The following is a 23,971-nucleotide window of genomic DNA, read 5'->3' on the forward strand; positions in this document are numbered from 1 at the left end:
CCTGGGTTTCATTGCTTCTGCTTGGCTGACCTTCATCCTCTTGCTCACTCTCATGCAGGTTCCCCTGTAATTCTTCCTCTGCAGGCTGTCCTCCAGTCTCATCCTCTAGTACCTGGAAACAGTTCCATAGTTCCATACTTCCATGGGTGCAGAGTGGCTTCCAGTTCTTCTGCTCCTAACTGTCACCCTTTTCCATGGAGTATGCGCTACTTCAATTTCCCTCTTCTGCTTCAGCTTGCTGTTGCTCTTCTAGCTTCTTCACTTTGCTGCTGCAGTTCCACCATTATGTCCAAGAACTCTTCGTGTTCTCTTATTCCTTGGAGGGTCAACACTCACTGCCCCAGTCCTCTTACTTTTTCTTCCACATGATCAACTTGCACTTGTTGCATGTGTTGGCCATGTTGATCTCAGGCAGAAAAACAAACATTGCACAGACCTTGCAGGTCACCACCACTGCAGAGTCTTTTCTTTCCATCGTCTCTATTCCCTTTATGTTTCTAGCTTTCTGATGGTACTGGGATAGCCTGTGCCTTGTCCTCTATTTACTGGAGTTTAACAACAGATTCCCACTGGTATGAAAGTGTATGTATGTTACAAGAAAAAGAAATTTAAAGAAATAAATAAAATGGTGGCACTGTCGACAGTACTGGGCTAAATGGGCCCATAGTCTGACCCAGTATAAGGCAGTTTCCTCTGAACACATCTGTTTTGCAGGGAGGCTGTAGCTTAGTGGGAGAAAACCTGTGCTTTCCCTGGAGAAGGCCCCAGGATCCATTCCCCACCATTTCCAGTGAAGAGAGGATCTAGCGGCAGGGCTAGGAAAGACCCTTCTTTCTCCCCAGCTGTGCCTGTGAGCCTAGAGCAGGTGTAGTCAACCTGGTGCAATCCAGATGTGCTTGGACTACAACTCCCATCAGCCCCAGTCAACGGGGGCAGTGGCCAGGGATTGTGTGAGTTGCAGTCCTAAACATCTGGAGGGCACCACATTGTTTACCATGGGCCTAGCAAGCTGCTACCACTCACGATTCCATGGGACTATTGCCCACTGGGTGGGAGGGGGTCGCAGTTCCCTTGGTGGTGCTGCTGGGGGATTTCTGGAGTTGTGGCCCACAGGTGCTTCACCCCTCGCAGGTGCGGAGCGTTTCCAACAAGATCATCACCACCACCAATGAGAACATCCAGGCCGATGAGGAGCGCTCTCTGGCCTTCATGCACTGGGGCCAGTGGGTCGACCACGACACGGATTCAGCCCTTAAGACCGAAACCAGCATCCAGAATAAAAAGGTTGAGTGTAATACCAGTTGCAACTACGCACCCCCATGCTTCCCAATCAAGGTAACGGAAAGCTCTGCCTTATGAGAATCTTAGGGTGAGGGGAACAAGTGTAGTGGGGGTACCCTTGAATATGGTTCAGAAGTTGCAGCTGGTGCAGAATGCTGAGGCCTGCCTGATTGTTTTCCAGGCCCAGTTCAAGGTGTTGGCATTGACCTTTAAAACCCTATATGGTTCTGGCCCAGTCTATCTTAAGGAGCGCCTCCAACAACACCAGGGACACCGCTCAATGAGATCGGCCTCAGAAGGCCTTGTGTCTGTCCCATCAGACAAGACAGCTAGGCTGGTGAGGACAAGGGAGAGGGCCTTTTCTGTGGTGGCTCCCATTCTGTGGAATTCCCTCCCTAGTGACTTCTGCCATGCCCCCTCTTTGATGAGCTTCCACCTGGCTTTGAAAACCTGGCTGTTCAGGCAGGCATTTGGAGTGGGTCAGGGTTTTTAAGAGCAATTTTGTTTTGTTCAGTTGATTATGTAAATTTGCTGTATTTTGTGTTGCTATTTCTATTGTATGCCTCCTAGAGTGGCTGGGTCGCCGGCCAGATGGGCGGCTAATCAATCAATCAATCAATCAATCAATCAAACAAAATAGTGTTGCTTGCAGGGCAGATTGCAGATTCTCTGTGACACCTGTTAGCTGATGCCTGTGATGTCACCTGAATCCCTGAGTGAGATTTCACTTACAAACAGACACAAACTATTTGTTTGGATGTGGGGGGTTTTCATTTTGGTAAGATAATGAATGTATAACTAGGTTTATGCCTCTCTGCTATGTATGTTTGAAGCACAAGTCAAACGTCTGAGTGGCAGCTGAGCTCACACAGTGTCTGACAAAACCCGAAGGCTAAAGCAGCCTCCCCCAATAATAACCGATCATCGATGGCTGGTGATGACAGCTAAGCAGAGCTTCCTGTCAGGGCCTTGTAGGTTATCGCCAGGATTTGACAGGTGTAACCCGGGAGGGCTTGGGCCGACTCAGCCTCTGGAGCGTCAGGGTCTGTGTGAGCTTCTCTCTGCCAGTGTTCTTGGGCAGAGCCAGGGGGAGTCACTCGACTCCCTGCCCGCCTGCTGGTCTGGCCTTGGCAGGCCGGGGGGCTGGAAGCTGTCCGTGAGAACCTGGCAGAGCAGAGGTGGGGCAGGGTTTGCAGAAGGGTCGCCCACGTTGAAGCGTGACTGCTGGAGGTCTGAGCAGTGACTCCTTGTTTAGACAGGGGCCTTGCTGAACGGCCAAGGGCCCTTGTCTGTCAAGGGTTCCGGAGGGGGTGTCCTACAGTCACACCCTCAATTTTTAGCTGATGCAAAGGCAAAGAGCCTTTGCTAGGAACATCTTGAACATCACCTTTGCTAGGAACATCTCTTTTTATTGATTATACTTTTTTGTGAACTGCCCAGAGAGCTTCAGCTATTGGGCAGTACAGAAATGTGATAGATGATGATGATAGATAGATAGATAGATAGATAGATAGATAGATAGATAATATGTGAGCTGCCCCCAGAGCTCTTTTGGCTGGGGAGTGAGATTAAAAGGCTTTAAACAAACAAACAAACAAACAAACAAACTCTTAGAATTTCCAGAATGAAGTGGACATGTCCACGGAGGTTTTGATTCAGGGACTGTTTTCTGCAGATCCCCCCCGGAGATCCACGGATTACAAAGCCGGGCATCTGTATGCCGTTCATTCGGACTGCCCCAGTGTGCAACCCCACGAAGTTTATCCGCGAGCAGCTCAATGGCGTCACATCATTCCTGGACGCAAACACAGTGTACGGGAGCGAGGAGCCTTTGGCCTGGAGTCTGCGCAACCACAGCAACTCTCTGGGATTGATGGCACTCAACCAGAACTTCACAGATGCAGGATTGGGGCTGCTGCCCTTTGAGAACAAGTCCAACAGCCTCTGTCTCTTTACAAACAAAATTGCCAACATCCCCTGTTTTAAAGCAGGTATGTCTTAGCTGGTTGTTGTTTTTACACACCAGGGTGAGTTGCAGATCATGTTTATGCACAGAACATGCTTTTGAGTTGTGCATTCAGATCTGGGACCCTGCCCATAATTAGCTGCAATAACAACGGCAGAAGAAATGATGCAAAATAGTACAGATTGAAGAATATTTTATTCTGTGTTAAATGCTTATAGTATGTGTCCCCAACCTGCTGCCTTCCAGATGTGTTTGACTGGGGGAAGCTGGGAGTTGTAGTCCAGCAGCACAGGCTGGGAAAGGCTGGCCTTTCTTTTCCCACTTCTCCGCAACACACAAAAAGTTCCCCAGGGTGTGAAAATGCATGAAATACTGGCACCGCTCCCGCTGGAGCCCATGGAGGAAGGGTTGTAGGTCAGAGTAATGGAAAACATGCTTTGCATGCCAACGGTCCCAGGTTCGATCCCTGGCAAAATCTCCAGGTAGGGCTACGAAAGAATCCTGCCTGAAACCTGGAGAGCCATTGCTGCCATTCAGTGTGAACCACACTGGGCTAGATGGACCAGGATCTGACACGGGCTAAGGCAGCGTCCTATGCTTTGTGGGATCTGGGTGTCAAGGGTTAATGTGGCAGAAAAATGTGTTCATCATTTCATTTTCTAAGATCCTGTTCCCCTAGAAGTGTAAACCTTCGGAACTTGTTTTTAAAAAGGAATCTGCCAGAAATAAGAGGGATGTCAGTGTGCCGTGTTTTGAATTTTGCAGGGGATGGCAGACTGTCTGAAAACCTCGGACTGACAACCATCCATACCTTGTTCGTCCGGGAACATAACCGCTTGGCCACGGAACTGAAGAGGTTGAATCCCCATTGGGATGGGGAGAAGCTCTATCAGGAAGCCCGGAAGATAGTTGGCGCAATGATTCAGGTACTGAACGCTCTCTCTTCTTCATCTCACTTTATTTCCTTTTCATTTCATTGATTACATTTCTATACTGCTCAATAGCCAAAGCTTTCTGGGTGGTTTACACAGATGAAAAACCTGAAGAATATAACATTGTACATAATATAAAAACATATTTTTTATTTTTATTTTTTTAACTAAGTTTTTTCCATTTATTTGTCTTGTAACACACACTTTCACACCAGTGGGACTCTGCTTTTAACCTCTACTGAGTAGAGGAGCAGGCACAGGCTAGTCTAGAACAATCACAAAGCTAGACACAAAAAGGGAAAAGAGGCTATGGAAGGACAAGACTCTCCAGTGGTGGGGACCTGCAAGGTGTGTGCAATGTTTTTTTCTTGCCTGAGAACAACATGGCCCACACCTGCAACAAGTGCAAGTTGATCACGCTGCTGGAAGAAAAAGTAAGTGGACTGGAGCGGCGACTGTCGACCCTCCGGGGAATAAGAGAACACGAAGAGTTCTTGGACAGAATGGGGGAACTACAGCAGCAAAGGGAAGACCAGAAGCTTGAAGAGCAACAGCAAGATGAGGCAGTGGGAAATGCTGAGGTGAAGAAAAATGGAGTAGAGGATACTCCTTGGAAAAGGGTGACAGGAGAAGAAGAACTAGACGCCACTCTGCACCAGTGGAAGCAGTGGAGCTGTGGAACCGATTCCAGGTACTTGCGGATGAGACTGGAGGACAGCCTGCAGAGGAAGAATCACAGGGGAACCTGCATGAGAGTCAGCAAGAGGCAGAAGGTCAGTCAAACAGAGGCGATGAAACCCAGGCCTACAAGAAGAAGAAGAGAAGAGTGGTAGTAGTGGGAGACTCCTTGCTGCGTGGGATCGAGACCCAAGTATGTCGTGAAGACCCGTGGACTTGCCAGGTATGTTGTCTCCCGGGAGGACAGATTAGAGACGTGACTGAAGGGTTGCCTGCACTCATAAAGCCCACTGACAGGGATCCCTTTCTTCTCATCCATGTGGGAACAAATGATACCGCCAAGCGGAGCTACGAAGAGATCACGTCAGACTTCGAAGCTTTGGGAAGGAAACTCAAGAACTTTGGGGCCCAGATAGTTTTCTCATCCATCCTTCCAGTAGTTCGAAGAGGGATAGAAAGGGAACGAAAAATACTCCGGGTGAATGACTGGCTACAAAGGTGGTGCCGGCGCGAGATATTTGGATTCTGGGACCACGGGCTATACTTCCTGGAAGATGGGCTGTTGGCTAGGGACAGGTTGCACCTCACAAAGGATGGGAAGAATGTGTTTGGCCACAGCATGAAGAACTTCATCAGGAGGGCTTTAAACTGAATCCTATGGGGAAGGGAGATGTAATGTTGGGGGTAACAATGGACGTAGGCGCATGCACTGCAATGGAGGGAACAGCTCTGATAGCGCCCAATAATAGTCTTCAGACACATGTAGGAAGAAAGCCAGACTATGAAGCACATGGCCTTCAATATCTATACACTAATGCCCAGAGTATGGGAAACAAGCAGAACCAACTTGAACTCTTAATACAGGAGGGAAATTATGACTTGATAGGTGTAACTGAGACTTGGTGGGATGACTGTCATGACTGGAATACAGCAATTGAAGGATATAACTTGTTCAAAAAGAACAGAAGGAACAGAAAGGGAGGTGGGGTTGCACTGTATGTGAAAAATACATATCTCTGCACAGAAATACAGGAGGAGGAGCTTGGTAGCCCCATCGAGAGCATCTGGGTTGAAATAAATGCAGCAAAGAATAAAAGGAACCTGGTGGTCGGAGTCTACTACCGGCCACCCAATCAAGGAGAAGACAAGGATGAAACTTTTGAAAAGCAAATAGCCAATGTTTTAAGGAAGCATGATGTAGTAGTAATGGGGGACTTCAATTTCCCCAATATTTATTGGGAGACAAATTCTGCAAAACATGGCCCCTCCAGGAAATTCCTGACTTGTGTGGCGGATAACTTCCTCCTACAGAAAGTAGAGGAAGGAACTAGAAGATCGGCTATCCTTGACTTGATCCAAACCAACAGAGATGACTTAGTGGATAAAGTAGCAGTTACAGGAACTCTGGGGGAAAGTGACCATGTTGTACTTGAGTTCTTGGTTCTAAGGGAAGTAAAAGCCGAGTGTAGTCAAACGCGTACCCTGGATTTTAGGAAAGCTGATTTTAATAAACTCAGAACAATGATCAGTAAGGTCCCATGGCAAGCAATGCTAGCGGGAAAAGGAGTCCAAGATGGGTGGGAGCTTTTAAAAAAGGAAATTCTCAAGGCACAATCACAAACAATTCGAACAAGAAGAAAAGGTGGAAGACAACAGAAGAAGCCAATGTGGCTTCACAAAAAGCTTAGAGATGACCTGAAAACAAAAAAGGACACATATAGGAAGTGGAAAGAAGGCCAAGCAACACAGGAAGAGTACAGGCAGATAGCACAGAATTGCAGAGATGGCGTCAGGAAGGCTAAAGCTGAGAATGAGCTGAGGTTAGCAAGGGATGCTAAAAACAACAAAAAGACTTTCTTCAGCTACGTGCATAGTAAAAGGCAGAGGAAAGAAATGGTGGTTCGGCTATTAAATAAGGATGGCAAAACGATAACAGATGACAAAGAAAAGGCAGAGGTGCTCAATTCCTACTTTGGCTCAGTCATCTCCCAGAAGAGGGTCTATGACCCCCCTGGCAAAGGCGAAGTACAGGCTGAAGGGGCAGGATTGCAGCTTGAGATCGAGAGGCATATGGTCAAGGGACACCTAATTACTTTGAATGAGTTCAGATCTCCAGGGCCAGATGAACTGCATCCTAGAGTCATAAAGGAACTGGCAGAAGAACTCTCAGAACCGCTGTCTATTCTCTTTGAGCAATCATGGAGGACGGGGGAAGTGCCAGATGACTGGAGGAGGGCTAACGTTGTCCCTATCTTCAAAAAGGGTAAAAAGGAGGAACCTGGGAACTACAGACCAGTCAGTCTGACATCAATCCCTGGGAAAATTCTGGAGCAGATCATAAAGCAATCCATCTGGAAGCACCTTGACAACAATGCCGTGATTACTTGAAGCCAACATGGATTTGTCAAAAACAAGTCCTGCCAGACAAATCTGATCTCATTTTTTGATCAAGTAACCTCCCTTGTAGACCGTGGGAATGCTGTAGACATCATATACCTCGACTTCAGCAAAGCTTTCGACAAAGTGCCCCATGATCTCCTGATGAGCAAACTAGCTCAAAGTGGGCTAGATGAAACAATGATCCGGTGGATCCACAGTTGGCTACAGGATCGGACTCAAAGAGTGCTTCTCAATGGGACCTTCTCAAACTGGGGAGAGGTAACGAGCGGGGTACCGCAGGGCTCAGTCCTGGGCCCAGTGCTCTTCAACGTTTTTATTAATGACTTGGAGGAGGAGGTGCAGGGAATGCTGATCAAATTTGCAGATGACCAAAATTGGGAGGGATAGCTAATACTTTGGAAGACAGAAACAAAATTCAAAGTGATCTAGATAGACTGGAGCGCTGGGCAGAAAACAACAGAATGACATTGAATAGGGATAAATGCCAAGTTCTGCACCTAGGAAAAAGAAACCAAGTGCACAGTTACAAGATGGGGGATACGTGGCTCAACCACACTACAAGCGAGAAGGATCTTGGAATTTTTGTTGATCACAAGCTGAATATGAGCCAACAATGGGATGTGGCTGCAAAAAAGGCAAATGCTATTATGGGCTGCATTAATAGAAGCATAGCTTCCAAATCCCGGGAAGTAGTAGTTCCCCTCTACTCAGCACTGGTTAGGCCTCATCTAGACTACTGTGTCCAGTTCTGGGCACCACACTTGAAGAAGGATGCAGACAAACTGGAGAGGGTTCAGAGGAGGGCAACAAAGATGATCAGGGGACTGGAAACAAAGCCCTATGAAGAGAGACTGAAAGAACTGGGCATGTTTAGCCTTGAGAAGAGAAGACTGAGGGGAGATAAGATAGCACTCTTCAAGAACATGAAAGGTTGTCACAGAGAAGAAGGCCAGGATCTCTTCTTGATCATCCCAGAGTGCAGGACACGGAATAATGGGCTCAAGTTACAGGAAGCCAGATTCCGGCTGAACATCAGGAAAAACGTCCTGACTGTTAGAGCAATACGACAATGGAACCAATTGCCTGGGGGAGGCGGTGGGCTCTCCCACACTGGAGGCCTTCAAGACGAGGCTGGACAGCCATTTGTCAGGGATGCTCTGACTTGGATGCCTGCATTGAGCAGGGGGTTGGACTCGATGGCCTTGTAGGCCCCTTCCAACCCTACTAGTCTATGATTCTATGATTCTATGATATAAACAGACAGAACACACACACACACACACACACACACACACACACACTATAATCATTTTAACAATCATCAATAAGAAATCCCAGGACCTGATTAAAAACCTTTTCATCTGCTGCCAGATGCCTGGAAGTTGAAGAAGGTCTTAAACTGGTGCTGAAAAGGTAACAATGTTGGTGCCAGGCAGGCTTTGCTGGGGAGATCGTTCCAAAATTGGGGGGCCACCACCAAGAAGGCCCTCTCCCTTGTGCCACCCTCCAAGCCTCCCTCAGTGGTTTTTGTTTTCTGAGTAGCACTTTTATTTTTGCTTCCATCACAGATGATCACCTTCAGAGACTACCTGCCCCTCGTGTTGGGCACTGAAATGAAGAAGCAGTTGCCGTTGTACAAGGGCTACAGTGACTCAGTGGACCCCACCATCTCAAATGTTTTCAACCTGGTTTTCCGGTTCGGACACGGTTCCATCCCACCCTTTGTGCCTCGCCTGAACAAATACTTCAAACCCTTCTACAACAAGCTCCCACTTCATCTCACCTTCTTCACTTCATGGAGGGTTGTGATGGAAGGTGAGCGTGGGCTCCCCCTGCCATGGCGCTTGCACAGGATGCTGGCAAAAATGAACAGGCCCAAAATGCAGCCTAAAAAATGGAGGTTGGCTTCCAGGAATAACTTTCTAAGCCTGCCACAGGGTTCTTCCAGATGAGGCTTTTATGGTGCCATTGCCCTGTCTCAGGGTCAAAAGCACACATTCTGCTAACTATGTAGCATGCAGCTGAGCCTTATCTTTATCTTTTTTAAAACCCCTGCTCAGGAGGGGATATTTTGGGAAGCAAATGGCTTGAGAGGGAAGGTTTAATCCTCCTCTCCTGGTGCCAGAGAGCTCCTCACTTCAGGGCCACCGTTGTCTTTCTTCTCCAGGCGGCATTGACCCTCTCGTCCGAGGCTTGCTGGTCAACCATCCCAAGTTGATGAAGCAGAACCAGATGATGGTGGTAGAGGTCCAGGAGCGACTCTTTGAGCAAGAGGGAAAGATCAGCTTGGACCTGTCTTCTCTGAACATGCAGCGGGGGAGAGACCACGGCCTGCCAGGTAGGCTGGCTTGATGGCAAAGTCATTGCCCCTCCCCCAAATCTTTGATGCTTGTGCTGTTTTGCAATTCCCCACTTCCTCTGGAGTGGTCAGAATACCCAGGGTGGCTTTGGTAGATAAGATCAGTGCCCAATGGAGGAGAGACCGATGTGCCTGTGATACCTTCACAGAGATGTAAGCTGACTGAGCAGAAGGAACATAAGCAGTCACATGGGCAAGGCAGTGTCATCCTGGCACAATGGCAGTCCCCAGAGGCCAACAGCAGGCTCCAAAAGCCTCCCATGAATGCTAGATCCCCCCCCCCATTTCTGTGGCCAATTCAAAATGCTGCTGTTTTCTCATCATGGCTGTCCTTCCTTCCTGCCTGCCTGCCTGCCTGCCTGCCTGCCTTCCTTCCTTCCTTCCTTCCTTCCTTCCTTCCTTCCTTCCTTCCTTCCTTCCTTCCATAGCAGCATTCTTTGTGTCTTTTCTTTACTTTTCTCTCCTTTCTCCTTCCTTCCTTCCTTCCTTCCTTCCTTCCTTCCTTCCTTCCTTCCTTCCTTCCTTTTTCTTTCTATCTTTCTCTGTTCTTTTCTCTCTCTCTCTCTCTTTTGTCTCTCCTTTCTTTCTCCCTCTCTCTCTCTCTCTCTGTGTCTCTCTCATTTCTTCCTTTTCTCTCTCCCTTTTCTTCTTTTCTGTCATATATCTTCTTTCTTATTTCTTTCTTTATCTTCTCTCTCTCTGTGTGTGTGTCTCTCTCCTTTCTTCTTTTTCTCTCTTCCTTTTCTTTCTATCATCAATCTTCTTTTTCTTTCTTTATCTACTTGCTTTCATTATTCTCTCTCTCTCTCTGTTCTCCCATAGGGGAACCCAGATAAACACCAGGCTGGCCTTCCCCAGCGTGGTGCCCTCCAGATGTGTTGAACTACAAATCTCAGCTGGGGACGATGGGGGGTTTAGCCCAGCACCTTTGGAGGGCACCGCGCTGGGGAAGGCCACTCCAGCTACTAAGAAAATTGCTTCTATCCACCCCCAGCTAGGAGATCACGCAGTACTTCTAGACAGAGAGAACCACCTGTGTGTAGAAGATGGACCATTGTGTGTTGTTATGCAGGGCCCAGGAAGGTGCCCTCTGCGCAGTCCCCTCTACCCCTGCGAGAGGTATCCAAACCTGCTCTTCCATGGCACCCAGATCCTCTGTTTCCCTTGGATCCAGCACCCGAGGTGGGACAGCACTGAGCATCCTTTTCTGCTCTCCCTCTGCTAGGATACAATGCTTGGAGGCGTTTCTGTGGCCTTTCTGAACCAGCCAATGAAGCTGAACTTGCCGCCGTGCTGCACAACCCTACGCTGGCAAAGAAGTTTGTGGACCTTTACGGGACCCCAGCCAACATTGACATCTGGATCGGGGCGATGGCTGAACCCTTTGTCCCCCAGGGGAGGGTGGGCCCCCTCCTGGCATGCCTCCTCGGACTCCAGTTCCGCAAAGTCCGAGATGGAGACAGGTGGGTGGACTTTCGACTCTCTGCTTCCTTGTTATTTCCTTTTTCGAGTGAGCCGGCTACCTTGGGTCAACGTTCAGGGTGTAATTGGAGCTCAGGACCTCTCTTCCAGGCTCCGGCTCAGTAAGGGCGAGGAGGGGCAACACAGAGTTTTTGGCAGTAATGCACAGTTCCAGCAGGCCTGGTGCCAGAAGGCTGGCATTGGCAGGCACCCGCCAAGGTGTACACCCTGCATGGGGCGCACTGCCTCGCCGTCTCATAGAATCATAGGGTTGGAAGGGGCCTACAAGACCATCGAGTCCAACCCCCTGCTCAATGCAGGAAACTATTGCTCTAACAGTCAGGAAGTTTCTCCTGATGTTCAGCCGGAATCTGGCTTCCTGTAACTGGAGCCCATTATTCCGTGTCCTGCACTCTGGGATGATCAAGAAGTGGTCCTGGCCTTCCTCTGTGGGATTCAGCTTGTGATCTACAACAATTCCAAGACCCTTCTCACTTGTAGTGTTGTTGAGCCACATATCCCCCATCTTGTAACTGTGCATTTGGTTTCTTTTTCCTAGGTGCAGAACTTGGCATTTCTCCCTATTAAATGTCATTCTGTTGTTTTCTGCCCAGCGCTCCAGTCTATCAAGATCACTTTGATTTTTGTTTCTGTCTTCCAGGGTATTAGCTATCCCACCCCCTTTTGTGTCATCTGCAAATGTGATCAGCATTCCCTGCACCTCCTCCTCCAAGTCATTAATAAAAATGTTGAAGAGCACTGGGCCCAGGACTGAGCCCTGCGGTACCCCACTCGTTACCTCTCCCCAGTTTGAGAAGGTGCCATTGATAAGCACTCTTTGAGTCCGATTCTGTAGCCAACTGTGGATCCACCGGATCGTTGTTTCATCTAGCCCACTTTGAGCTAGTTTGCTCATCAGGATATCATGGGGCACTTTGTCGAAAGCTTTGCTGAAGTCGCGGTATATTCTGTCCAAAGCATTCCCACAGTCCACAGGGAGGTTACTTGATCAAAAAATGAGATCAGATTCGTCTTGTTCTTGACAAATTCATGTTGGCTCTGAGTAATCACTGCATTGTTTTCAAGGTGTTTACAGACTGATTGCTTTATGATCTGCTCCAGAATTTTCCCAGGGATTGATGTCAGACTGAGTGGTCTGTAGTTCCCAGGTTCCTCCTTTTTACCCCTTTTGAAGATAGGGACAACATTAGCCCTCCTCCAGTCATCTGGCACTTCCCCCGTCCTCCATGATTGCTCAAAGATAATAGCCAGTGGTTCTGAGAGTTCTTCTGCCAGTCCTTTTATTACTCTAGGGTGCAGTTCATCTGGCCCCGGGGATTTGAACTAATTCAAAGTAATTAGGTGTTCCTTGACCATATGCCTCTTGATCTCGAGCTGCAATCCTGTCCCTTCATCCCGTACTCTGCCTTTGCCAGGGGGTCACAGACCCTCTTTCTGGAGAAGACTGAGCCAACGCAGGAATTGAGCACTTCTGCCTTTTCTTTGTCATCTGTTATCATTTTGCCATCTTTATTTAATAGCTCAACCACCATTTCTTTCCTCTGTCTTTTACTATGCACGTAGCTGAAGAAAGCTTTTTTGTTGCTTTTAGCATCCCTTGCTAACCTCAGCTGGTTCTCAGCTTTAGCCTTCCTGACGCCATCCCTGCAATTCTGTGCTACTTGCCTGTACTCTTCCTTTGTTGCTTGGCCTTCCTTCCACTTCCTATATGTGTCCTTTTTTGTTTTCAGTTCATCTCTAAGCTTTTTGTGAAGCCACACTGGCTTCTTCTGTTGTCTTGCGCCTTTTTCTCTTGTTGGAATTGTTTGTAATCGTGCATTGAGAATTTCCTTTTTTAAAAACTCCCACCTATCTTGCACTCCTTTTCTCATTAGAGTTGCTTGCCATGGGACCTTACTGATCATTGTTCTGTTATTAAAATCGGCTTTCCTAAAATCCAGGGTACGCTTTTGGCTACACTCAGCTTTTGCTTCCTTTAGAACCAAGAACTCAAGTATAACATGGTCGCTTTCCCCCAGAGTTCCTGTAACTGCTACTTTACCCACTAAGTCATCTCTGTTGGTTAGGATCAAGTCAAGGATAGCCGATCCTCTAGTTCCTTCTGTAGTTTCTGTAGGAGGAAGTTATCCACCACACAAGTCAGGAATTTCCTCTTGAGGGGCCATGTTTTGCAGAATCTGTCTCCCAACAAATATTGGGGAAATTGAAGTCCCCCATTACTACTACCCCCTTCATGGATCACTGCCTTGTTGTGGCGAAGGGGCTTGCGTAACTCAGTGAAGCCATAAGCTATGCCGTGCAGAGCCACCCAAGACAGACAGGTCATGGTGGAGAGTTCTAACAAATGTAGTCCACTGGAGAAGGAAATGGCAACCCACTCTAGTATTCTTGCCAAGAAAACCCCATGGAACATATCACAAGGCTAAAAGATATGACACCGGAAGAGGAGCCCCTCAGGTCGGAAGGTGTCCAATATACTACTGGGGAAGAGCAGAGGGAGTTTCCAAGTAGCGCCAGAAAGAGTGAAGCGGCTGGGCCAAAGCCGAGAGGACACTCAGCTATGGATGTGTCTGGTGGTGAAAAGAAAGTCCGATGCCGCAAAGAACAATATTGTTTAGGAACCTGGAATGTAAGATGAATGAATCAAGGTAAGCTGGAGGTGGTCAAACATGAGATGGCAAGATTGAACATCGACATCTTGGGAATCAGCGAACTAAAATGGACAAGCATGGGCGAATTTCAGGTGACCATCATATCTACTACTGTGGGCAATAATCCCTTAGAAGAAATGGAGTAGCACTCATAGTCAACAAAAGGGTGGGAAAAGCAGTACTGGGGTACAATCTCAAAAACGATAGAATGATCTCAGTACGAATCCAAGGCAAACCATTCAACATCACAGTAATTCAAGTCTATGCCCCAACACTGAGGCCGAAGAAGCTGAGGTTGATCAGTTCTATGAAGACCTACAACACCTTCTAGAACTAACACCCCAAAAAGATGTCCTCTTCATCATAGGGGATTGGAATGCTAAAGTAGGAAGTCCAGAAATAACTGGGATAACAGGCTAGCATGGCCTTGGTGTACAAAATGAAGCAGGACAAAGGCTAATAGAGAGCCAGGGCCTGCAGGAGAAGCCACCACCACCAGGGAAGAGGCGTGCCTGCTGCTGCTGCCACCGCCGCCGCTGCCACCACCACCACCACCAGGCCTTCCCTGTGGACTCCTGCCTGGCATTTTTAAGGGGATTTTAATTGTTTTGTTTGTTTGTTTTATTTTGTTGGGGGGGATTTTGTTGTGTTTTTAGGGGTGGGTAGCCTGCCTGATAGGCGGGAGCGAGGGGGCATGTGTCCACCTGATGGAGGCAGTGGGGGGAGCGTTGGGGGCCAGAACATACCGGGGCTGGGCGGCAGGCGCTGGCGGAGCGCTAGGGGCAGGCCCTGCCAGGTAAGGGGAACAAGGGAGAGACGTGTAGTATCTGTCCCCTGCTCCGGGCCTGTCCAGAGCCAAAGGATGGCTGGGGGAGGCGTGACCCCATCTTCTGGCCTTCGTTTGCTGCTCTGCAATGCCAGGTCTGTTACCCAGAAAACTTCCCTCATCCATGACATGATCCTGGATGAGGGTGCAGACCTGGCATGTATTACGGAGACCTGGCTGGCCGAGGCCGCTGCTCCAACCCTTGCAGCCATGTGTCCAGCTGGATTTTCGTATGCACAGCAGCCGAGGGCTGGGGATCGGGGAGGGGGAGTGGCTGTTATCTACCGAGAGTCCTTGGTCTTCACCAGACCCCCTCCCCGGGAGACCAAGGTTGCTGAGTGCATGTACTGGAGGTTGGGCCCGAAGGGCAGTCTGGGGATTCTGCTCGTGTACCGTCCACCCCGCTGCACGACTGACTCCCTGGCCGAGGTGCTTGAGGTGGTCTCTGATGTGCGTGTACAGTCCCCTAACCTACTGGTGTTGGGGGACTTCAACGTACATTCGGAGGCCATCCTCACAGGAGCACCTCGGGACTTCATGGAGACCATGGCCTCCTGGGAGCTGCACCATATTCTAACTGGGCCCACCCACGTAGCCGGTCATGCACTAGACCTTGTGTTTGTTTCTGGAGAAGCGGGGAGTGATCTGGAAGTCGGGGGTATATCCACCACCCCCTTGTCATGGTCAGATCACTATCTGGTGACGTTGGACTTCTCGGTTCCACAACCCCTCCGCAGGGGTGGAGGACCCATTAAAATGGTCCGCCCCAGGCGTCTTATGGATCCAAATGGATTCCTGAACGCGCTTGGGGATTCTCTGGGGCATGCCAACGGCCACTCGGTTGAGACCCTGGTGGGTGGCTGGAATGCTGCAATCACTGGGGCATTAGATCGGGTGGCTCCGAAATGCCCTCTCCCCCTGAACAGGGCTCGGACTGCACCATGGTTCAATCCGCGGTTACGAGCTCTGAAACAGGAGGTGAGACGGCTAGAGCGCCGGTGGCGGAAGTCTCGCTCCAAAGACGATCAGACACGGGCTAGAGCTGTATCTTCAGCCTATCACGTGGCGGTGAAGGCAGCAAAAAAGGAATATTATGCTGCCTCCATCGTGTCTGCAGAGTGCTGTCCCAGGAGGCTGTTCCAAGTGGTCCAGAGCCTGGTCGGTCCTGTGGCTCCGGAACCACTGGAGCATTCTAAGGCCTCCTGTGAGGCCTTGGCAAGGCACTTTGCAGATAAAATTGATCAAATTAGGTGTGTTACTCTGCACGCTGTGGATACAGTTAGTGAGCAAGAGGCGGCCTGTGGCAAACCGGTTTTGTGGGATCGGTTCCAGCTTCTTCCTCCTGATGAAGTGGACAAGGTGCTTTCATCTGTACGGCCGACCACCTGCTTACTTGATCCTTGCCCATCTTGGCTCATTATGGGCTGCAGAGAGAGACTGGGTGAGGGGATCAGGGCGGTGGTGAACGCCTCCCTTGAGGAGGGAGTGATGCCATCAGCCCTCAAGGAGGCAGTGATAAGACCGCTCTTAAAGAAGCCCTCCTTGGATCCTCAAGTTCTGAACAACTTTTGCCCAGTCTCAAATCTGCCATTTTGGGGAAGGTGATTGAGCGGGTGGTGGCGGTGCAGTTGAAGGCACACTTGGAAGAAACTGATTATCTAGACCCATTTCAGTCGGGCTTCAGGCTTGGGCATGGGACAGAAACGGCCTTGGTCGCCTTGGTAGATGATATGAGGAGGGCTCTGGATAGGGGTGAATGCTCCTTCCTTGTTCTCCTCGACCTCTCAGCGGCTTTTGATACCGTTGACCACGGTATCCTCCTGGACCGCCTGGAGGGGTTGGGCATTGGAGACACTGTATTGCGGTGGTTCCGGTCCTTCCTCTCCGGCAGGTACCAGAGGGTAGCACTGGGAGAGGAGGTTTCGGACCCGTGGCCACTCACTTGTGGGGTGCCACAGGGTTCCATCCTCTCCCCGATGCTATTTAACATCTATGTGAAGCCACTGGGGGCTATCATCAGGAGGTTTGGGGTGCAGTGTCATCAATATGCGGATGACACGCAGCTCTACCTCTCGTTTAAATCTTCACCAAGGTTGGCCGTAGAATCCCTGTCCAAATATCTGGAGACGGTGAGTGGCTGAATGGGGAGGAATAAGCTGAAACTGAACCCTGACAAGACCAAGGTACTTTTGGTGGGAGACAAGAGGAGGCTGGGGGATGTTGACCTGGTGTTGAATGGGGTACGGCTACCCTTGAAAGACCAGGTCCGCAGCCTGGGGGTCATTTTGGACTCCCAGCTGTCCATGGAGGCTCAGGTGTCAGCTGTGAGCCGGACAGCGCTGTATCAACTCCATCTGATACGGCAGCTGCGCCCCTTCCTTCCCGACCATCTGCTCCTATCAGTAGTACATGCCCTGGTCTCCTCTCGTTTAGACTACTGTAATGAGCTCTATGTGGGGTTACCCTTGAAGACGGTTCGGAAGCTGCAGCTGGTACAGAACGCGGCGGCTCGCCTGATTAAAGGCAGCCGCCGGCGAGATCACATCACTCCAGTGCTGGAGGAGTTGCACTGGTTACCAGTTGTTTTCTGGGCCAAATTCAAGGTGTTGGTTTTGACCTGTAAAACCCTATATGGTTTTGGCCCAGCCTATCTTAAGGAGCGCCTCCAGCAGCACCAGACAGGCCGCTTAACAAGATCAGCCTCAGATGGCCTTCTCTCTGTCCCATCAGCCACGACAGCTACACTGGTGGGGACGAGGGAGAGGGCCTTTTCTGTGGTGGCCCCCACTCTGTGGAACTCCCTCCCTAGGGAACTCCGCCATGCCCCCTCTTTAATGACCTTCCGTCGTGCATTAAAAACGTGGTTGTTCAGGCAGGCATTTGGGGTGGGTTAGGGTATTTTAGAAAATGTTTTTCCTGTAAACTTTTATTGTTTTAAACTGTTTTATTGTACGCTGTACATCTCCCAGAGTGGCTGGGTGACCAGCCAGATGGGCGATTAATAAATTTAATAATAAATAATAAAATAAATAAAATAATAGAGTTTTGCCAAGAGAACATGCTGATCATAGCAAACACTCTTTCCCAACAGCACAAGTGGCGACTCTACACATGGACATCACCAGATGGTCAATATCGAAATCAGATTGATTATGTCCTTTGCAGCCAAAGATGGAGAAGCTCTATACAGTCAGTAAAAACAAGACCTGGAGCTGACTGTGGCTCAGATCATGAGCTTCTTGTTGCAAAATTTCGGCTTAAATTGAAACACATAGGGAAAACCACTAAACCATTCAGGTATGACCTAAATCATATCCCTTATGAATATACAGTGGAGGTGAGGAATAGATTTAAGGGATTAGACCTGATAGACAGAGTGCCTGAGGAACTATGGACGGAGGTCCATAACATTGTTCAGGAGGCAGCAACGAAATCCATCCCCAAGAAAAAGAAATGCAAGAAAGCAAAGTGGCGGTCTGATGAGGCTTTACAAGTAGCTGAGGAAAGAAAAGGAGCGAAAAGCAAGGGAGAAAGGGGAAGATATATCCAACGGAATGCAGAGTTCCAGAGAATAGCAAGGAGAGACAAGAAGGCCTTCTTAAATGAACAGTGCAAAGAAATCAAGCAAAACAACGGAATGGGAAAGACTAGAGATCTCTTCAAGAAAATCGGAGATATCAAGGGAACGTTTTGTGCAAAGATGGGCATGATAAAGGACAAAGAAGGCAGGGACCTAACAGAAGCAGATGAGAAGAGGTGGAAAGAATACACAGAAGAACTATACAGGAAAGATCTGAATGTCCCTGATAGCCATGATAGTGCGCTCACTGAACTTGAGCCGGTCATCCTAGAGAGTGAAGTCAAGTGGGCCTTAGGAAGCATTACTAACAACAAAGCTAGCGGAGATGACAGTCTTCCAGCTGAGCTATTTAATATCCTAAAAGATGATGCTGTTAAAGAGCTGCACTCAATATGCCAACAAATTTGGAACACTCAACAGTGGCCGCAAGACTGGAAAAGGTCAGTTTACATTCCAATTCCAAAGAAGGGCAATGCCAAGTAGTGTTCAAACTACTGTACAATTGCGCTCATTTCACATGCCGGCAAGGTGATGCTCAAAATCCTACAAGCTAGGCTTCAGCAGTATGTGAACCAAGAACTACTGGAAATACAAGCTGGGTTTCGAAGAGGCAGAGGAACTAGAGATCAAATCGCCAACATTCGCTGGATCATGGAGAAAGCAAGAGAATTCCAGAAATTCTATTTCTGCTTCATTGACTATGCTAAAGCCTTTGATTGTGTGGATCACAACAAACTGTGGCAAATTCTGAAAGTGATGGGAGTACCAGACCACCTCACCTGTTTCCTGAGAAACCTGTACGAGGGTCAAGAAGCAACAGTAAGAACCAGACATGGAACAACCGATTGGTTCAAAATTGGGAAAGGAGTACGACAACGCTGCATATTGTTGCCCTGCTTATTTAACTTATATTCAGAATACATCATGAGAAACGCCGGGTTGGATGAATCACAGGTCGGAATTAAGATTGCCGGGAGAACTATCAACAACCTCAGATACGCAGACGATACCACCCTAATGGCAGAAAGCGAAGAGGATCTAAAGAGCCTCTTGTTGAGGGCAAAAGAGGAGAGTGCCAAAGCTGGTTTGAAACTCAGCATTAAAAAAACGAAGATTATGGCATCTGGCCCCATCACTTCCTGGCATATAGAAGGGGAAGAAATGGAAGCTGTGACAGATTTTATTTTCTTGGGCTCCAAGATCACCGCAGATGGTGACTGTAGCCATGAAATTAAAAGACGCTTGCTCCTTGGGAGGAAAGCTATGGCAAACCTAGACAGCATAGTAAGAAGCAGAGACATCACCTCGCCGACAAAGGTCCGTCTAATCAAAGCTATGGTTTTCCCAGTAGCAACGTGTGGCTGTGAGAGCTGGACTATAAGGAAGTCTGAGTGCCGAAGAATTGATGCTTTCGAACTGTGGTGCTGGAGAAGACTCTTACGAGTCCCCTGGACTGCAAGGAGGTCAGACAGTTAATCCTAAAGGAAATCAACCCTGAGTGCTCATTGGAAGGACAGATACTGAATCATAGAATCATAGACTAGTAGGGTTGGAAGGGGCCTACAAGGCCATCGCGTCCAACCCCCTGCTTAATGCAGGAATCCAAGTCAGAGCATCCCTGACAAATGGCTGTCCAGCCTTGTCTTGAAGGCCTCCAGTGTGGGAGGGCCAACCACCTCCCCAGGTAATTAGTTCCATTATCGTATTGCTCTTACAGTTAGGAAGTTTTTCCTTTTCCTGAAGCTGAAGCTCAGATATTTTGGCCACCTAATGCGGAGAGAAAACTCCCTGGAAAAGACCCTGATGCTGGGAAAGATGGAAGGCAAAAGGAGAAGGGGACGGCAGAGGATGAGATGGCTAGATAGCATCACCGATGCAATGAATATGGACTAGAGCACGCTCCGGGAGAGAGCGGAGGACAGGAAGGCCTGGCGTGCTATGGCCCATGGGGTCACGAAGAGTCGGACATGACTTAACGACTGAACAATTAGTACTACATCATGCTTCCTTGAAACACTCGCTATTTGCTTTTCAAAAGTTTCATCCTCATCTTCTCCTTGGTTGGGTGGCTGGTAGTAGACTCCGACCACCATGTTCCTTTTATTCTTTGCTGCATTTATTTTAACCCAGATGCTCTCGATGGGGCTACCAAGCTCCTCCTCCTGTATTTCTGTGCAGAGATATGTATTTTTCACATACAGTGCAACCCCACCTCCCTTTCTGTTCCTCCTGTTCTTTTTGAACAAGTTATATCCTTCAATTGCTGTATTCCAGTCAAGAGAGTCATCCCACCAAGCCTCAGTTATATCAAGTCATAATTTCCCTCTTGTATTAAGAGTTCAGGTTCACTCTGTTTTTTTCCCATACTCTGGACGTTAGTATATAGACATTGAAGACCATGTGCTTCATGGTCTGGCTTTCTTGTTCCAGGTATTTGGTTAGCCACGGTGGGAAACAGCACCGCTGGGCTAAATGGGCCTTTGGTCTGATCCAGCCAGGCTCTTCTGGGGAGCGTAAATAACATCAATGAAAGCAGTCTCCATGAAGAAGTCTAGAACAAGGGTGGGGAACCTCGGGTCCGTCGACCAACTCTGGCCGGGGTCCCAATTTGGCCCTCCAAGTTTCTGCAGATGGCCATGCCCCCTCTTCCTGGCCACACCCCTTTCCCCTCAATGCTGATCCCTTGGTAGCATTCCAGCTTCTGCACGTTCCCCCCACCCCCATTCTAAAAGGCTGCCATTCCTCTCCTAGGGCTTCGTTACGGAACTACGAGCTTTAAGCAAAGATGTGCTGCGGGTTTTGTATTTTGGCCCAACTCCTTTTGCCTTTGGTCCCACTCACCATTGGAATGCGGCCCCCGAGACCTTCTCTGAAATGGAATTTGGCCCTCGGTCAGAAAGAGCCCCTTGCTGGATTTGAAATAGGGCTGTGGTTCTGGTTTGCCTTCCCGAGACCATGCTGACTGGTCGCTTTCATCCCTGTGCCCTCTGTCTTGGCAGATACTGGTGGGAGAACCCCGGGGTGTTCACCCCGCGGCAGCGCCGTGCCCTGAGCAGCATCTCACTTTCGCGCATCATTTGCGACAACACACACATCACGGAGGTGCCGAGGGACAGCTTCAAGAGGAACCGCTATCCGTGGGGCTTCGTGAACTGCCGCCAAATCAGGAGACTTGACTTGTCTGCTTGGAACGAATAGAGTGCAAATAGGGGGTTGGGGGGATATGGGGTGCCTTGACACCCTCTTGCTTTGCGGGGGAGCACCTAAGTTTAATTTGAGCCAGAATTCAGGAAGGTTTAGCCCTAGGACAGTCTTTCAGTCACAGGGCTCAGCTGTGGGATGAACCCTTGAGCATGTATGGAGTGTCTTCCTCTTTCGCCACGGAGCAGTGGTAATGCCAGGTAACGCCATACTCAAGATCGGGCCAAATGGCTGCTGCACTTAGGGGCGTGGCTTCCAGCTGGATTGGAGTCTGCAGCAACTCGTTTGAAGAATTAGAAACTGGGTATGGTGGGAGGGATGTTAACCGGGGTATTGGTCTGTTCCTCTTCCTGCCCCCCTTTCCCAAGGAGAATAACACGTGGGCTGGGATATCCCCAGACCTTGAAGTAGGAAATGTCATAGGAAGGTTTGTGGGCTGTCTGGAGATGATGGGAGTTGTAGCCCAACACATCTGGAGGACACTGGGTTAAGGAAGCTGGTCCAGACCAGGGGTGTTGATCCTCTGGCCCACAGGTGAAATCTGGCCAGCCTGGGGTCCTAATCCAGGCCCCTGGCCCCACCCCTTTCCCTTCAACCCTGCTCACCCCTGGAATGCCACCCCCAGCAGCTTCTCCTAAACTGAATATGGCCCTCAGGCTGAAAGAGGCTGGTTGACGCCCCTGACCTGGACAGATCCTTTGAGCCTACTGAGGGACATTGCCCCAGGCCCCAAATGCATCCCCATTATGAGGGATGCATCCAGTGCGGCAGTGCATCCATGCTGGCTTTCAGTCAGAACCAGGCAGAACTCTAAAGGAGCTATCCGCACCTTGGGTAGCTCCTTTAGAGTTCTGACTGGTTCTGACTGAAACCCGGAGCGGATGTACTGCCCCACTGACACCAGAGCCACCAGCCTCCACTGGACGCATCTCCCCTTGAATCACCTCACGCCGAAATTCCGGAACGGTTTTCCATGGGGGAAGTTGATGGGCCCAATTTGGGGAGGCCCAGACCTGACCCATGGCCGCACCAGCTGCCCCATTGGCACAACCCAATGAGTCCTGAGGAAAGGCTGACTAGCTTGGGCGGTTCTTTGGTTCCTGGTAGACGAGAGATGATCGTCTTCGGGCCGAACCGGATGCAAGAGATCTGCGATCCAGGAGCACTTATCAATCTCTCTCCCCCCTGCCCCCCCCCATGTACAGAGCTAATAGCAGCTTTGGGGAGATTTAGCTTCGGGGGGGGGAAGCAGAGAAAAGGGCTGTAAACTGTTTAAACTGTCGGAGGGCCATTTCCCTGGTTTTCAAAGCAAGCCCTGGGGCTGCTGATCCATTAAGCAACAGTGGGGGAAGCTAATCATGGCTTGCTTGCATCACACTTACCCTGACCCTTCATGGGAATGTTCTTGGACTTCAATTCCCATCAGCACCCCAGCAAGCATGGCCAATGGCCAGGAATGATGGCAGTTGGAATCCAGCCTCATCTCCCCACCCCACCCCTGCTAGCTATTTTAATTTCCTTTATGGAGGAAGGGAGGAGTCAGGTTTGTTTTTGCTTTTTGGAATGGTCCTCTGTTAATTTCACCCAGTTACATACGTAAAGCTGTGTCTTGAAATATGCAAATCACACATCTCTAATAATAAGAGGATGTGTGTCTGTCCGTCCAACCATCATTGCTATAGCTCGAAGACCATAAAACCTAGACCGACAAAACTTGACATAAATACTAAGGGGCCCTTAGGGTTGTTTGTTTTTAAAATGCATTAATTAATTTTAATTCATTTAAATGTGTCCATGTGTACTCCAAGCTTGGAGTACCAGCATCGGTCAGTAGGTGGCAGCGCATAGCTTTGCAGTCCATACAGTTTGAGGCCACGGGAGACTAGTGGGCTGAGGGCCAGTGTCAGACGCCTGTCCCTCTGCCCTGCGGTGGGTCAGCCCCTCCTCAGTGGAATAGAGTAGGCAGGCCGGTCCCTCAGGGGGATGCAGGGGTGTACCGCAGCAGGTGCCTGGCTTCACTCAAGACAGGGCTGCCGTAATGTGTCCAACTCTGACAGCTGTATGCTTACGTCAGTATAAGGGCTATTTCTTACAATCCTGTTATGAAGTGGCCCCAGCTTCAGGAAAGGTGAGAGAAAAGCACAGGAATGGGGTTCAGAGCAATCAGGTAAGACTAGATCAAGCAATTCAGTTTATAATGGGCTTCCTACAATGTATTCCCCAAAGGCAAAGGTGGGGGTAAAAACTGAGCAAACCATGAATGTGCTGTATAGCAAGAGTGATATCTGGTCAGGTACCTGGTCAGCTACCTGCAACTGGCTCCTGTTGCTGAACTCCAGCCTTGATACCTGTCCTTAAGGCAGGCGTTAGCATGTAAGGTCCCCTTTTGTTAACAGAATGGAGATAGTAAGAAGGATCCAGTAGGGCCGTTGTCTCCACCAATACAACCAAGCACCCAGCTTTGTTATACGGGATGAAAAGCCAGCTCAGTCCTTACCCCATTTTCAGTGCCTATGAGTGTTGTCTGGCTCATGAAAGTTGTGATGTCACAGCTTTTCTCTGAACTGCATAAGAAGCCTCAGGTTGGGGCAGCCCGAGGCCCCCGTCCCCCTTCC

The 23,971-nt window shown here is 49.2% G+C and overlaps 1 protein-coding gene across 1 annotated transcript in view; it reads left to right on the plus strand.

Annotated features, from left to right (window-relative positions):
• Positions 1–21,353, plus strand: part of LOC146335070 (myeloperoxidase-like) — a 39,482-nt gene extending 18,129 nt beyond the window's left edge. Inside the window, exons 6-12 of the mRNA XM_084823014.1 lie at positions 1,132–1,335; positions 2,957–3,272; positions 4,013–4,173; positions 8,826–9,072; positions 9,425–9,595; positions 10,842–11,079; positions 21,155–21,353. Of these exons, the coding sequence (XP_084679140.1) occupies positions 1,132–1,335; positions 2,957–3,272; positions 4,013–4,173; positions 8,826–9,072; positions 9,425–9,595; positions 10,842–11,079; positions 21,155–21,353 (1,536 nt within the window). The remainder of the gene's footprint in view (positions 1–1,131; positions 1,336–2,956; positions 3,273–4,012; positions 4,174–8,825; positions 9,073–9,424; positions 9,596–10,841; positions 11,080–21,154) is intronic.
• The last annotated feature ends 2,618 nt before the right edge of the window (positions 21,354–23,971 follow it).

The sequence above is a fragment of the Heloderma suspectum genome, chromosome 16 (assembly GCF_057233095.1).
Source record: "Heloderma suspectum isolate Gila_16-S chromosome 16, 16-S_ref, whole genome shotgun sequence".
Taxonomy (NCBI): Eukaryota; Metazoa; Chordata; class Lepidosauria; order Squamata; family Helodermatidae; genus Heloderma; species Heloderma suspectum.